The 16529-nt window shown below is 46.2% G+C and overlaps 1 protein-coding gene across 3 annotated transcripts in view; it reads left to right on the top strand.

The window, feature by feature from the left end:
• Positions 1–16529, top strand: part of ATP2B3 (ATPase plasma membrane Ca2+ transporting 3) — a 134032-nt gene that overhangs the window by 97666 nt on the left and 19837 nt on the right. For all 3 annotated transcript variants that reach the window (XM_035097072.3, XM_035097074.3, XM_088658692.1), the window contains exons 15-21: positions 173–260; positions 501–607; positions 2472–2663; positions 5099–5312; positions 5463–5674; positions 7380–7487; positions 10256–10438. In XM_035097072.3, coding sequence (XP_034952963.1) covers positions 173–260; positions 501–607; positions 2472–2663; positions 5099–5312; positions 5463–5674; positions 7380–7487; positions 10256–10438 — 1104 coding nt within the window. The remainder of the gene's footprint in view (positions 1–172; positions 261–500; positions 608–2471; positions 2664–5098; positions 5313–5462; positions 5675–7379; positions 7488–10255; positions 10439–16529) is intronic.

Here is a 16529-nt window from a genome sequence, read left to right on the forward strand (position 1 = left end):
TCTAGGGGTTCTCCTGAAACACACACACACACGCCTACAACTCAGTTGGGAGAGCATGAGACTCTTAATCTTGGGGCCATGGGTTTGAGCCTCACATGGACTCAATAGAAGGCAATTTATTTCACTTTATTAGTGAGTAGTTCTTACTTGTCTCTGCCTCTCTGCCCTGCAGATAGAACAAGAACGTCTTGATAAAATCTGGCCCAAACTGAGGGTTCTGGCTCGATCGTCACCCACCGACAAACACACCTTGGTGAAAGGTAAGAGACTGCCAGTCTCATTGCCCTTAGTCAATGCAGGAGAGAGCAAAATGGGGTGGTGGGAGTCAGGGCTGTCATGGGGTCCCATTATTTTCTGCTGGTGAACTCCAGATATGTAGACCAGGTTACCTATGCAAGTCTTACCCATATATGGATGCAAACTTCTCTGTAAAGTCACTGGTATTTATTTGGATGCGTAGCTCAGTCACTACTAGCTAACCCACATTCTTGCCCTTGAAGGCATAATCGACAGCACTATCGGGGACCAGCGCCAGGTGGTTGCTGTCACTGGTGATGGGACGAATGATGGACCAGCACTCAAGAAGGCCGATGTGGGTTTTGCCATGGTAAGAGATGCCCCCTTAAACCTCCTCACACCCTGAGCTTCTCAGGTAGACTAGAGAAGAACAATAGGCCTGATTACCTATTTCCTCCCAAGGTAAGGGAAGTGGACACAGCTAAGCCTGGTAGGACAGCTTACTCTATGGTATTAATTAGACTTAAGCATGTTAATTATATGAGGCTGGTTATCCCACACCAGTCATAGATAGAAGAAAACAGCAAACATAGGTTGGTTGGTTTCTTTAAGACAGATAATTTGGGGGAAATATGAATACCATTCTGGAATGCTTCAGTGGTGAAATCCTGCAGTGCTCTCTTATATCTCCCATTAGGTAGAATGCATCACACCCTTTATTTTAAAATTTGTTTTCTATGTTGTTTTAAATTTTAAATAGATCAAACTAAGATAATACACACCTAGTGTATTGTGGGAGTAATGTAGATGAGCAAAACATGTGGGATATAGAGGGAAATGAGAGGTTAGTGTCAGAGTGATGGTTAGGCAGGCTGCAAAAGAGAAAGGAGAGGTTAAAATATGTTCCATATTCCATATGGTGGGGTCAGCCTGTGTTGGGGAGTTGCCCCCAACATGGATTGGGTGCCATGACCCCGCACAGGCCACCATGGGGTGAAGTGTATTGGCCCATTGGGCCCCCTGTGGACTGCTGGACAGAGCCGCCCCTCCTGGACCCCTCTAACGGGGTACTCCAGTGACTAAGGATCCAGCCCAATGCCTTATCCGCCAAAGTTGTTACGGTTGATATGAGGTAGGCAAAAACCGGCAAGCCAGCCAATTTTCTTGCAGAAGAAAATTCTTTCCTGGCCTTGAATATGGCAACTAAATAAACCATAGCAAGGTCCATATACCACATGCCCATTCCCCACTTGAGCAGGCCCTAAGAGACAGGGTGGGTGGCTGGGAAAATCCAGGAAGGATCAAGCAAGAGGGTGGCCTGCCCCTTGCCACTCCTTTAAATAGACTCGGAATGGGCTGGTGCAGCCCCCAAGCCCCTGCCCCTGATTGGCCTTTTGGCAATTACCTGCCCATACCTGAAAGACTGTCGCAGCTGGAGGTGGGGTGTCACCAGGTGACCAACCCCTCCCCTTGGCCGCAGAAGAAGGTGGCGGCCTCTCTGGGCCCACCACAGCCATGCCATGTGGCAGATGTCGCCCACCCAGAGCCCCAGGTGAGCAGTTATTCTTTGTTAACATCGTTGCTATCCCTTAAGTTTATTGATATGTTCTGTAGATGTGTGATATGTAAAGTAAATGAAGACTTAATGTTGAATAGGCAATTAAAATGCAGCTACCTGATGAAACACAAATACCGCAATCTGATTAATTATAAAGCAAATGAAACTCCATGCTTCAATGTGCAAAGGGATGGATGCAGACTAACCTGTTAGTTGAACACAGATCCCATTGAAATCAATTGAAGAAGTTAGTTGTGTGACATATCTTAAGCCTCGTTTATTATCCTGGGGAAAATGCAACTAATTTACCTGCCTGGTTACCACCCACAATGTATTCTATTCCCAGCAGTCAAGTTTTGAAAGTGTTCAGAGTTTTCTGGCAAGGTAAATCTTGACATCCAAGAGGAAAGGAAGTGGTGGAGAAAGGCATGAAATTTGTGGTTGTGTTGTTGGCAGAAGAACTTAACAGGTTACATCTTTTCCAACAAGAGACGATGAAGGCAGAATCAATTCAAGCTCCTGCAGAAGAAGTCCTTCTCTGAATTGCTGGCTTGGTCCTTGTGCATCAGTGAGGCTAAAGTTCTATTAAAAAGTTGACCCACTGGGCCCAAGGGAGAGAGATGGTTGAGGATTCTTACCCTCATTTTGTGTACCCCTCATTTTGTGCCATTCTCAGGGCATAGCAGGCACTGATGTGGCAAAGGAGGCCTCTGACATCATCTTGACTGACGACAACTTCTCCAGCATTGTGAAGGCAGTGATGTGGGGGCGCAACGTTTATGACAGCATATCCAAATTCCTGCAGTTCCAGCTCACGGTCAATGTGGTGGCAGTCATTGTGGCCTTCACTGGCGCCTGCATCACACAGGTAGGCTTCATTGCTGTGCAGTAGTGGCAAGGCCCAGAGGAGGCTGGCCCATTAGGAGGAAGAGAACACTTGCCCCGCCAACCTCAGCCAGCCCCGGGAGAGGATTTCTGAGTGTGTTTGATGGGACGTGCTTAGAAACTTCCCCACAAGTGGAAGCCAGCGATATTAGGCTTCCTGATTATGGGGGGGGGACCATTTCTGAGGTGTGTAAACCCTGTTCACCAACCTGCATAGAGATCTGACGTGTGTGCCCTGAGACATTGAGGGTAGGGGTGCTTATATGTCCCTTGTATGTATGTCCCTGCTCCCATCCCTGTTCAACTGCACGTTTAAGCAAATGCTTGCTGGACATAGCTAATGTTGCCCGGAAATTAGGAAATTACACATTTGGGAGTTGTAGGTGTATCTCATAGCCTTTCTGGAAAAGAGTAGCCATATGGGGCATAGCTGTCAAGGTTTTTCCTTTTTGTAAGGGAAATTCCCTTATGCTGAATAAGCGTCCTCATGAGAAAAGGGAAAACTTGACAGCTATGATATGGGGAGAATGATGGTAAGGTGCATGGAAAACAAATGACTGAGGAGCAGAGAGGTTAAGCCAGGGGTCTCCAAACTAAGGCCCGGGGGCCGGATGCGGCCCAATTGCCTTCTAAATCTGACCCGCGGACTGTCCGGGAATCAGCATGTTTTTACATGAGTAGAATGTGTGCTTTTATTTAAAATGCATCTCTGGGTTATTTGTGGGGCATAGGAATTCGTTCATATTTTTTTTCCAAAATATAGTCTGGCCCCCCACAAGGTCTGAGGGACAGTGGCCCGGCCCCCTGCTGAAAAAGTTTGCAGACCCCTGGGTTAAGCTGACATGAGAGAAATCCTGAATCCAGCTGCTCTATTATACATGGCTCTTGCAAGAATATCAAGTCAGGCTCTCCTATAAGAACATACTTGAGAACCAGGCAGGAAGCAGATTTGAGGCCCCAGCTCCATGTTCTGAGCAGAATGTTGAGAAAGTGGGGAGAATTCTGGGGGTGAGTAAACTGGTCCTTTGGGAGTAATTGCTTCCCAGGCTCCATCTGTGAGGTAAGGCCCATTTGTCTTGAAGGATAAATGAAAAGAGAACCACTGCTTCGTGGTTTTGAATCAGGAATATTTCAGAGACAAAAAAACAAACAAACCCAGCACCCTTAACAGGGGAGTTTTTAGCAGACAGGAACAGCATGAGGAAACACCTCCAAATTTGATCTGTAAATTCTCTCTGGATTGAACTAATGCTGTAGATGATTACCAGTCCAGTTCATTGCTTTCCATGCCCTAACAAACCCATGCAAAGTGGATTGAACCAAAAGACATGCAAGCATATGAGGCTCCCTTAGACCATTGGCCCATCTAGTCTAAGGACTTCCTGACCCAATGACTACTCTGACTTCCAACAGCTCTCCAAACCCTCAGGGCAGAACTACCTATTTCAAGACAAATATGGAGTTCCCACCCCGTTCTCCTGATGGCACTGGATATTTCCAGATAGAGGAGCCTATTGTGTGGCAATGCCCCTCCCTCCACGTGAAATAAGACACGAGACACAGTGAATAAATATAAGTGGGCGAAAAGGCCACAACTTTATTGGTTACGAATGATGAGCGGTATTGGCTTAGGCATTGGAACCTAACCGGCTACATCCGACTGTAACCCGTGTGTTACAGTCTGGGAGAAATTAACCACCAGAAAGGAACCCAGTGATGTACATCTACTGGAACACCTCCTGTGGCCACCGTTGGGGGGTGCCATAAGGCCCTGTCCTCCGTAGGCCCAGGACAAAGCTACCGCCCCCGGAACCCCTTTAACGGAGTTACTTCTCCAATTTCTGGGCAGAGGATGACGCAAACTGCCCCCCCTTCTTCTTTTATGCAAATTTCCAATGCCTAACCGCAAAACCAAGTTGTGACGAATTGCTATGAGGTAGGCGGAAAAACCAGCTTGGCTAGCCCAAGTGGGAAAAGTCCTACCAGGCCCCCCGGCCAACCAAGGCGACCAACCAAAGTCCATAGCAGCATCGGCCTAACCTGCCTAGCCTAAAGGGTGGGTGGGCGGGTGATCCGTTCGGGTTGGGAGCCGGGGCAGGAAAGGCCGAGTTCCCGCCTCCGGCCGGTTTAAAAGACGCAAATCCCGGCCGACCCTATTGGCCGCCCCGGATCTGACGGAGGCGGGAACTCCCACCTCGCGAGGGGGCTGAGCTCTCAGCCCCCATCGCGAGAATTTGCTCGGGGGCCAGCCCACAACACCACCTCCGTGGGGAAGCGGAAGTGGTTTTGTGGAACTGATGTATGCATGTTTTTTCACAGCGTCCGTACAATGTCATTGCCATCAAAATGCCACCCCTGCCCATAAAATACCTGACGTTCCAATACCGCAATGCCCCTTCATCTCAACTTCTCTTGCAGGACTCTCCGCTCAAAGCAGTGCAGATGCTGTGGGTTAACCTGATTATGGACACTTTTGCATCCCTGGCTCTGGCCACCGAGCCCCCCACTGAGGCCCTGCTGCTGCGCAAGCCGTACGGACGGAACAAACCCCTCATTTCCCGCACCATGATGAAGAATATTTTGGGCCACGCTGTCTACCAGCTTATTATCATCTTCACCCTCCTCTTTGTGGGTGGGTTCTCAGGACACTGAACTGGAGTTGGGAGGGGTGGGTGGGTCTGGGTCCACCGTTTGAAGAGGGAGGAGGGGAGAGGCTTGGTTTGCTGGGTGTAGTGTCTTCTCTGTGACGCACTGCTTTACACGCCCCCTTCCTCACCCACAGGTGAGGTTTTCTTTGACATTGACAGCGGCCGCAATGCCCCCCTGCACTCCCCGCCCTCGGAGCATTACACCATCATCTTCAACACCTTTGTCATGATGCAGCTCTTCAATGAAATCAACGCCCGCAAAATTCACGGCGAGCGCAATGTCTTTGATGGCATTTTTGGCAACCCCATTTTCTGCAGTATTGTGCTGGGAACCTTTTGCATACAGGTACAGGCCTGGTCTAAATGGATTGAGTTGGGGGTGGGGTGGGAAAGACAAGATGGATGAATGAATACCTGGATGGAAATGTGTGTCGCTGGCTGGCTGGCTGGCTAGTTTTTTGTTTTGTTTTTAAGAAACTGGGCTTTTCACACACTCTTGCTTTAATAATAAATGTTATCATACAGTGTTGCTTGGGCTTATCGTGTCTTATGAGGTTTCATAGGCCCCTGGCCCCATAGGCTTTTGTTGCTATTATATCAATATATCAGGCATCTTAACTGAGGTTGTGTACACACTAAACATTTGAAGCACATTTCCACTTCAAAGAATTCTGGGCACTGTCGTTTGTTAAGGGTTGCTGGCAGTGCTATTTTTCTAGAAAAAGAGGTGCCAGGACTCAATGCCTCCCTTGTTCTCTTAGAATGGCAAGGGCACCTATCTGAGAGGTGCCGGAACTGAGCTCTGGTGAGTTCCAGCTGGACAAAAAAAGCCCTGGTTGCTGGGCATTGTAACTCTGTGAGCGGTAAACGAGTGTCCAGTGTTCTTTGAGGGAAAGTATGTGTTTTGAATATGCTTTAAAGGTGTGGTGTGTATACACAGCCTCAGTAACAAAGAGGAAAACAGACAGTCCTCTGCCCCAAGGAGCTTACTGTATAAATGTTGGAAGTGAGGAAGATGAGAGAGGGAGGGAAAGGGGGAGGCAATGTTAAAAGGAGACAGGTGTGTGCAACTGCATATATATATTCCTTCCAGTAGCACCTTAGAGGCCAACTAAGTTTGTCATTGGTATGAGCTTTCGTGTGCATGCACACTTCTTCAGATACACAGTGTGCATGCACACGAAAGCTCATACCAATGACAAACTTAGTTGATCTCTAAGGTGCTGCTGGAAGGAATTTTTTTATTTTGTTTCGACTATACCAGACCAACACGGCTACCTACCTGCATATATATGTGTGTGTGTATTTAGGCTTCACTTTCTCTTGAGGGGTGAGCAATGAGACACAGCTGGAATAAACATCTGTTGCTCTAGCCCCATATCCCAGCAGCCCTTGAAAAAGTCAGGACAAGACTGTGGGCAGTCTGGTTAAGAACACGGGAAGAGCAAGTTCCATAGTTCTGCCTCAGAGCAATATGGCTGCCTCATAGAGAGTTCTGGCTCCTCTGGCTTCATGGTTGTCCTCTCCAGACCTCTGGTTCTCCTTGCCCTGCTCTTACATCTGTGACTCTTTCCTTCAACTTGGGGTCCTTCCAGACACGTTTTTATTGTGGGGTTGGTTCTCATGCATGCAACTTTTTTTGCAGTGTCCGCACAGTGTTATTATCATCAATATTCCAGCCCATGGGATTTTTAGTTATTTATTTAATGTCTTTGTATCCCACCTTTCTCTCAACCTGGGAACCAAGGTGACTCTTAATCCGGATTAGCCCTTTATGTGGAAATCCAATATAATAACAACACCTTTGTTGCCAATGTCCCATTGACAGTATTAAGCCCCCTTGGCTGTGTGCTCTCCGTTCCCATTGCCAGTATTGCCCACTCTGATCTTCCTGGATCCAGTCTTTTTTCTCCTTTTGTCTACCGGTATATGCAGTCCTGCCTGGCCACCAACCCCATGAGCCCACCCTTTTCCAACAGCATGTATAGATAACAAAGGGTGGGCCTCCCTCTACAGGAGTTTGTCTCATTCTGCCTCTCTTCCCCCCACAGATCGTCATTGTGCAGTTTGGGGGGAAACCGTTCAGCTGTTCGCCACTGAATGCGCAGCAATGGCTCTGGTGTCTCTTTGTGGGTTTTGGGGAGCTTGTCTGGGGACAGGTAAGAAAACCCTTCTTCTGACTTCTTCATTTGTGCTCATCATTGGATGGTTTTGGAGTGTAGGATAGGATATTATTTATTATTAAGCCTTCCTCTTCCTCACTTGTGTGAGTTTAATGTCTGGTTAGCAGAATGCAGCATAAAATGTAGAAACTTCTGGGACAAGGAGGTTGCTTAACCTTGTTAATAATTATCCAGGACGGATAATCATTTAGCAGGCTGGGCCTTCCTCCCCTTTTCATCCCTCTAAACAAAAGAATCACACACCAGCCATGTCAGGATAAAAATATTGTTTGCTTACATAAAGTTCCAGACTCGGTTCCAGCAGAAAACAGCAGTGAAAACAAGACAGGCAGAATATACTTTTATGTTATAAAATAAATGGTTGAGATAAAAAATGAAATCTGCTCTCGGGAGAACACAGAACAAGCATCCTTTCTCTTCAGTTACATGGCAAAACGAGACTGAACCTGAATTCCTCTCTGGGAATTTACAGGGGAACTGCATGTGTCTTTTAACCTTTGACTATCTAGCAAAACTTGAAATATTATTTTGGCTCAAGATGATTTCCCACACTCACGTACCATTTAAACTTCCCAGCCGGGGTTTAACACTGCACTATCCCAAACAAGTGCAGAAAAACTGCTGGATGCAGAGTGCAGAACTCAGCTTCCTAAGAATCTTTGCTTTCATTTTTTAAAAACAAAAAATCAAGTTACTAGCCCTTGTGGCTGCAAAGATAGGACTGAAATGCACAGTAAAATCTCAGAAGCGTGAGTATGGTTTCAGTGTCCTGATCGTATCCTGCCTCTTTCCTATGACTTGCAGAAACAGAATGTATCTTGCAAACTCAGCACAAATATGCTTACTTTGAATAATGTACATATGTTACAGACTAGCTTTTCTATGCACAGAATTTTGGCTGCCTTGGGCCTATGTTGTTTTGCTGCCCTGGGAAAAATGGAAAATGCCATTGCATGCATGTGCCTGAGGCAGCCAGAGGAGTAAAAGGAGGCAGGCAGCTGGGCATATGCACTGCCTGAGGCAACTGCCTCATGGGTGGGCCGGCCCTGGCTTGGGAACAAAATGCTGATCTGGATGACTAATGTTTAGGAAGGACTGTGCACAGAGGCAGCATAGGTAGGTTTGATCCACACTGTTTGGTCCTACCCTCTTACCCCTTTCTTGCTGTCCTGAGAAATTGCAAGCCACTGATGCCCACTTGCACAGCAACCGTGTAGGATTAGAAAATCGAGTTTATTATACCTCTTATTGTGAGTTGTTGGGACCCAGGTGGCGCTGTGGTTAAACCACAGAGCCTAGAGCTTGCTGATCAGAAGGTCGGCGGTTCGAATCCCTGTGATGGGGTGAGCTCCCGTTGCTTGGTCTCAGCTCCTGCCAACCTAGCAGTTCGAAAGCACGTCAAAATGCAAGTAGATAAATAGGAACCGCTACAGCAAGAAGGTAAACAGTGTTTCCATGTGCTGCTCTGGTTCACCAGAAGCGGCTTTGTCATGCTGGCCACATCACCTGGAAGCTGTACGCTGGCTCCCTCGGCCAATAATGCGAGATGAGCGCGCAACCCCAGAGTCAGTCACGACTGGACCTAATGGTCAGGGGTCCCTTTACCTTTACCTATTGTGAGTTGTCAGAGTCCACCATATAGTCAAATACTAAAGACAGGCCTGCCATGTTCTCTTGAAACTGGGGAAGCACCAATCAGCACCCTTGTTTAGCTCTATTATGTCCAGTTAATGAGCTGACTAGAGCTGTGGGGTGGTCACCTTTGGGGCACTGGCATATGATCCTCAGTGGACTCCCCAGAAGGCAATGGAGCCCTCAGGCCCTACCTACTGTGGGCAGTAGGTGGAGCAGTGTGGAGGGCCTTCTTACCTGACCCCTCTGGCAGGGGTCACTGAGAGAGGGACAAGGCGCTAGGGAGTCTATCTAGTGCTCCCACAGATGTGCTTGCAGCATGCTGGCCTTGCCCCTCGTATCCTCTGGGTAAATTGCAGCGACTCCAGTACTGTGAGGTCAAGGTGATCCACCACCGTCTGAAACCCCAGAAGCCTCACTTGAAGAGCTAGAATCTTTTTGTAAAATAAAATAAAATGATACTGTGAATCTTGGGAATTGTAACCAAACATTGCACACAAACGCATGCGATCAAGCAAATTTATACTTGTAAAAAAAACCTGGTTTTGCTGCTTCTGGAGGTGATGGTGCTAGAGAGTTTGGGCAGATTTGGGGGATGTTGATATGGATGAAAGTCACATGGGAAATGATTGAGTGCCCCTTTTCTGTCCTGCTAATAATTCTCTCCAAATTCCCCACTCCTAAAGTGGCTTCTCATTTAATGTAATTTAGTAAAGTGGCATGCATTCGTAAGAAACAAGTAGTTAGCCGACCAGATTCAGCTCTTGTGTGCTTAAGCCATGGGTAGGCAAACTAAGGCCCAGGGGCTGGATCCAGCCCAATCGCCTTCTTAATCCGGCCCATGGACAGTCCACGAATCAGCTTGTTTTTACACGAGTAGAATGTGTCCTTTTATTTAAAATGCATATCTGGGTTATTTATGGGGCATAGGAATTCATTCATAATTTTTTTTCAAAATATAGTCCGGCCCCCCACAAGGTCTGAGGGACAGTGGACCGGCCCCCTGCTGAAAAAGTTTGCTGACCCCCCCTGGCTTAAGCTATGCAGTCACAGAAGGGCTCCTATTCTACTGAGAAAATGTTGAAATGTGCGACACCTGCTCCCTTCTGTAGGTCATTGCCACCATTCCCACCAGCCACCTGAAATGCTTGAAGGAGGCAGGGCATGGCCCTGGGAAGGACGAGATCACTGATGAGGAAATGGCGGAGGACGAGGAGGAAATTGACCATGCTGAACGGGAACTCCGTCGTGGCCAGATCCTTTGGTTCCGTGGCCTCAATCGTATCCAGACCCAGGTATGAGATAATGGGGGGGACGCCTCCCACCAGGGCTTCCCTCCCCCTTGCCCAACCCTTCCTTTGCTTTCGCAGTGACTTGAAGATAAACCTTTCATCTGGTTATCTCCTACCCCATCCCAAGACATGGTGGTTTCACCCTGATGCTCATGCCTGGGGGGAGAGAGAGAGAGACCTCTAATGCTGGTCTAAGCATTTCATTTCCCCGCTGCCTTGTTTCAGCAGAAAGAACTAATGAATGCAGTGCTTGGGTGCATGAACAGAGGCAGCCTATAGAAGCAGAAATGGGATGACAAGTTGCTGGGTGGTTTGGAAATGCCCAGAAAAATGAGGGGGGAAATCTGTGGCTGAGATGGTAGTAGCAGAAGTGGTGGTGGTAGAAGTAGCAGTAGTTACAGCAGTCATAGAGTAGTCCTTTCTATAGTTATCAGGTAGGTCATTTGAATTCCCATATTACTTGTAGGGAATGGAGGATGGGAGGTGGTGACTTGTCCAAGGCCATTCAGTGTGGCTGTAGCTAAAGACGGACTCAGTTCTGACCTCTCTGATAGTAGCAAGGATCCATGCAAAGCCACATGCTCCCTGAGCTGAGCCCATATACTGCGTTCTTGCCCCATTTGAAGGACAGAAGGCCCCATAGTAAGGCCAGTATAACATGCACTGTCTGAATCACCCAAGATGTTATGCCCCATGCTCCATTGTTCCTGTTTTTTCAGGGAGCTTCTTCCAAATATCCAGTGTGGTATTAAAGCTGGGGCATTAAACATAAGATCCTACTATAGTCTACACAATCTGAACATTTGCAGGGCCACAAAGCCACAGGCTGGTGTTCTTACTCTCAAACCAAGCCACTGTTGGAAATAGACCAAGCTATTGACATTAAATTGGTATCTGTGCATAGGACACAGTGTACTTGCAAATGTCTGTGTGTGCCTCCTTGTACTGGGGAGGTGCAGTAAGCAGATTCCAGGAAGCAGACTTTTGTTATGAACCCTCTTTCAAAGCCTCTTTTCTTCCCTGCCTGGAATATATTTTAGAAAGTGAAGCACTTGCAGTGGGTGGTAGACAAATGGAATATAGGTTTGGGGGAATAAATGATATTTGTCCAATTGAAGGAGAATGGACATTTCAGTGGTGGGGTGATGAGGAATTTGGCCCTTCAAGGCATTTGGGTTTTATATCCCTTCATCTTACTAGTGGCAGGAACATACCTCTCTGCAGATTAATGATGCCTACACTGAGTAGCATCGAGGGCCTCAAAGTATGAGCATGCACCTTGTTTCCTCTGTAAGACAGTCCCTGCTTTCCTTAAAGCTAGATTATACAAGTTTGCCACAAGAAGAATAAACTATGGAGATCAAATTCTGCAAATGTGCTTAATTGACTGGGTAGTTAGTTTTCTACCTCACTCATAAATCATTCAAATACGATTTATTAGACACAAGTTTCATTTGGCACCTACAACAGTGACACGGGGGATGTTTTCATCCAAGTTTTTTCTTAGAGTAGCCTATATAAGTTAATGAACATGACTAAGGGCTCATCTACACTTCCACTTCTCTCATGCCCAGAAATCAGTTTTCTGCTTAACCCACACTTTCTGGGCATGGGTCCAAACAGTTCCCCTCTTGCCTTGCTCCTTTCCCAGGGAAAATCCACTCTTTAGCTGTAAATCTGAACAAATGACAATCTACAGAAAACCTGATTGCTGTTTGCTCTGATGGAGCGCTAAAGAGTGGTTTCCCCCAGGGAATAGCAACAGGGCAACAGGAAGTACGGATAAGGCCTAAGCCAGATCCATTAATTTCAGTAGGCCTATCCTGAGTAAATCTTAGTTGAATACCACCCAGTGACACTGACATTATCTCAATAAGAAAAAGAGGTATTCACATAAAATAGGCACTATGACACACAGAAAAAGAACTCCTTCCATAGTTACTGGAAACCTTGCAACTCTCCTTCAAGTCTCAGGCTGCTTCCACACTAGGGGTTTATTCTGGAACTGCCATTCTTTGTCCACTTGCTCTTTTAAGGGACATTACATGACATTGTCATTAAATTGCGGTTGCCCTATATTTTCCCTGTACTTTTTTCAACTTCTTTTGAGAGCCCACAATTGCCGACCTTGTTTGAATAGGATGGAACTGCTGCAGAAGCACCTTAACTCTACTCTTCTGTCCTTCTTTTTATCTTTTTAAGAAATGCGGTTTTGATGTGTGCAGTGACATTTGGGGCAACTGAGCCCTAATCTGCCACACCTTTTCACCTTAGAACACTCATTATTACCTATCCATCTGGCTCCATTGCATCAGTGTGTTGATTTTTTAAGCTTTACTTTTAGATTTGTGTTAAAATGCTTTTTCACTTACATTGTGAAAAAGCATTCTACTGCAGATGTTAAAATTAACAAATAAAATAAACATGCTGCTGAAATGCATTTTTACACCGCTTCCACGTGGCAGTTTATTGTCGCAGTCTTGCTGGTGCTCATACATACAAGTTTTGTTCAGCACCCACTCAAAGTCATCTTCATCAAAAGGGAACCTGTGAAAATGATAAATAGGGATTAAATGGACATCTTTTTGATGATGATGTTGTTGTTGTTGTATGGATGCTGTGAAAAACGTAGAAGCATGAACAGAACAGTGGGCTTATCCACACTAAAGAGTGGGGCAAAATGCAAGTGTGGATAAGCCCAGTGTCCACAATAACCTGCCTTACTTTCTTACCCATAATGCTATGTTACGCCCTTTAATATGGACAGAACAGAATAAGATGTACATACTCCAAAAGTGCAATGCTGAGTGAAGTGTGGGAAGTCCATTTCAGTTTCACATGTTGTTTAAAGCAGAAGAGCAATGTCTGGGTAGCTCTAATAGCCTACAGTCTGGAAGCACCCTCAGGCAACCACTTTTACTTCATCAGGCTTGTTAAACAGCCATGAGGTCCAGAAACTTGTGTTTTATTTCTAAAAGGCGAATCAAAGCTAGGATTATCTGGTACCTGACATCAGCACTGAAGATCAAGTACCACAGTCTTAGCTCTGCAATAAAAGAATGCAAGATTATGCTCAGACACGAAACCTAGGAGAAAACCCACCTGAGGGCAGGTTATACCACCTCTAGCCATTGTGGGGCTTCTGTGCCACATACTTCAAACTAGGTCCATGGGAGAGGAACGATTTCAAGACAACCATGTCTAGCTTCTATGTTCTAACGACATGCTTTCTGATTGCAGCCCTTCCCCACCCCACCCTCCCTCCCCACTTCCTCAAACTGCCTTAAAGAGGGGGGTGGGACATGTGCCTGGCAATTTTTCTTTCCCTTTTTAGCAAGTCAAACAAAAGGTGGTTTGTTCTTGCCTTAAGACTTGATGCTCATGGGATATCAGAAGTTCTCAGGCCTGGAGCATGATAAGGAATGACCAATGGCATGTTGCATAGCAAAGTTGTTGCTTAATGGATGAAATGAAATGAATAGAACCAGGAATCCCAACTCTTCTCCTGCACCGGCTCCATTCCATGTAAATATGGCTGATTCCGAGGCATCCCAAAGTGAGGGAGACTGCTCAGCTGTCCCCATCCTCTTATTTCCCTTTTCTAAGAAATCGACACACACTCAAATGCAGCATATGCTTGTGTCAACAATGCAATGCAACCAAGGGATCCTGGTTTTGCTCCATACGGTAAACTTCACAAGACGTTTCCCTGCAGGAATGAAGGAGCAGGGCTTCCAGAATGGAGTGTAGGGCTTCCAGGCAGGCCCAAGCCCCAGCTCTTTCACTTTTAAGCACTGTGCCTTATCCCCAGCCCACTAAACTGGCTTTATCCTGTGAGATGGTGGCAAAGCATGGCAGCAACCTGGTGTTCATACCAATCTGCATCAACTTGCAAGGTGGAAGCATTTCCCAAGAGGCTGGCTAGCTGTTAAAGAGGTAGGGTGACCATGTGTCTTGCTCTGCAGGGGATAATCCTGTACCTGAAGGGCTGTCTGGTCCAGGCCCTGTTTAAAGAGTCCTGTCTTGAAGTTGCCCATCAATAGTTAGCATATGGACTGAGCAGACACACAGAGCTCAGCTAGTCATGGTCTTCTTCCCTGCTATGGTGAGATGTGTTGCATTTTGACTTAAATTATAGTCATTATTTCTAAACTTGCACCTATACATATAAACTAGCATATACAAATTGTATGCAATCTGTGTCCTCTTTTGTCCTCCTTTTTGGCTGATGTGTTTGCTTTTTTGTGTGGTGCCAGCCTAGGAAGAAGGGAGCAGGCTGCTTCCTGTGGTTCAGAATATGCCTTGCATAAAAAGATGACTGGCCTCAGAATGGAGGCTCTCCTGCATCCAGCTGCTCATCCCATTTGCACCAGCAGGAGATCAAGAATTCCCAACTGGTCCATGGCCTTCCCTCCATTCCCTGATGGGTTCATTTGGTTTTATAATAATATACACAACCTTTGCTGCAACCTAGTGAGGATAAGTTCCCCATTGCATAACTGGGGGGAAGTGCAGCCAAGAGAGTGACTTGCCAAAGGCCACCTCAGTAAGTCCATGTCTGAGCTAAAACTCTCACACATAATTTATTTTCCCTGCAGAGCCACACTGGCTTTGGGCCACTGCTCACATGTTGCTGGTAGTCATGAAAAAGTGAAGGTGCAATGAAGGTGAGCTTGCAGTGTGACTGAAATACTCCACAAGGCTGAGCATTGAGAGAATTATGATTTCTGCAACAGAAGAAATTCATCACATGTTCCATACAATTGCCTATATTTGAGAACTGCTAACAGCAGTCAGATTTTTGTTTCTTATTCTGGTACTTCAGATGGCAACCTGTCATGGATGCTTCAGTTGAGATTCCTGCATTGCAGGGGGTTGGACTAGGTGACCCTTGGGATCCCTTCCAACTCCTATATTCTATGATTCTGTCATTTATGCATGGTTCACTGAAGGGCTCTTTCCCTTCCCCACCATCCCTTTCCCCTGTGGCGTCACTGAGCCCCCTAGACATAGTTGTTCAGTCGGGTGCATGGGACACACCTTATTCATACATTCAGTGCTATTCAAATGGTAAGGCTTTCTATGGACTATCACTATACCATTTCCTATTGCAGGTGTTGCAGGTATACCATTTACATATTGGAATGATTCCTCCTACAATAAAAATAAAAATAAATGACACATCCTTGCATTTAGAAAAATGGCATATCGAGGCATGTTCTCCCTGACATACTAGTTTTCTACTTGTTTCCTGCTTGGCAGGGGGTTGGACTGGATGGCCCTTGTGGTCTCTTCCAACTCTATGATTCTATGAACATTCCCCAAAGTGCTGGGAAAAGCTTTACTGGTTAATTTTGCTGAATCTATCAATAGCCTTAATACATCAGTATTTTATTTTATTCTTTTTTTTATTGGGTGGGAAGGAGATGAGATGATCAGTGGCTAAGGGCTGGCATGCAGGTGACACATGCAGTCAGGTGTGTATTTACCTCCATCCAAAACTTTGAACCAGGGTCTACAAACATACATGCCTATGGGAGCAGGCTTGTCCACAGGATGCCTGCCCTCCCTTTTCTCCATGGACAAATAATGTGAGCAATGCATATTCACTTAGGCATTTGCAGAAATGGATGACACCACTATCCACCCCAATTCATAACACTGCTGCATGAATTACAGTACCTATGTGTGTTTGATTGAGAAGTACCAAATACAACTACTATATTTGGGCAGGGGAAACCACCACCCCCTGTTAAATCTGGGGAGGGGGTGGTCTTCCTAGCCATGTGACTGACTTGCTTGCTTGAGTCTTCTATAAACATCTTGGCCTGTTTGCTTTCACACTCTGGTATACATTGGTACCTTGGTTTATGAACACAATTGGTTCCGGAAGTCTGTTCATAAACTGAAGCGTTCATAAACTGAAGCGAACTTTCCCATTGAAAGTAATGGAAAGTGAATTAATCCGTTCCAGATGGGTCTGCGGCGTTCGTAAACCGAAAATTCGTAAACCGAGGTGTTCATAAACCGAGGTTCCACTGTAGTAGTGAACTATATCAAAGAAGAATTCAAGGAGGGTAATTTGCAGGATTGG

The sequence above is a fragment of the Zootoca vivipara genome, chromosome 15 (genome assembly GCF_965207765.1).
Source record: "Zootoca vivipara chromosome 15, rZooViv2.hap1.1, whole genome shotgun sequence".
NCBI lineage: Eukaryota > Metazoa > Chordata > Lepidosauria > Squamata > Lacertidae > Zootoca > Zootoca vivipara.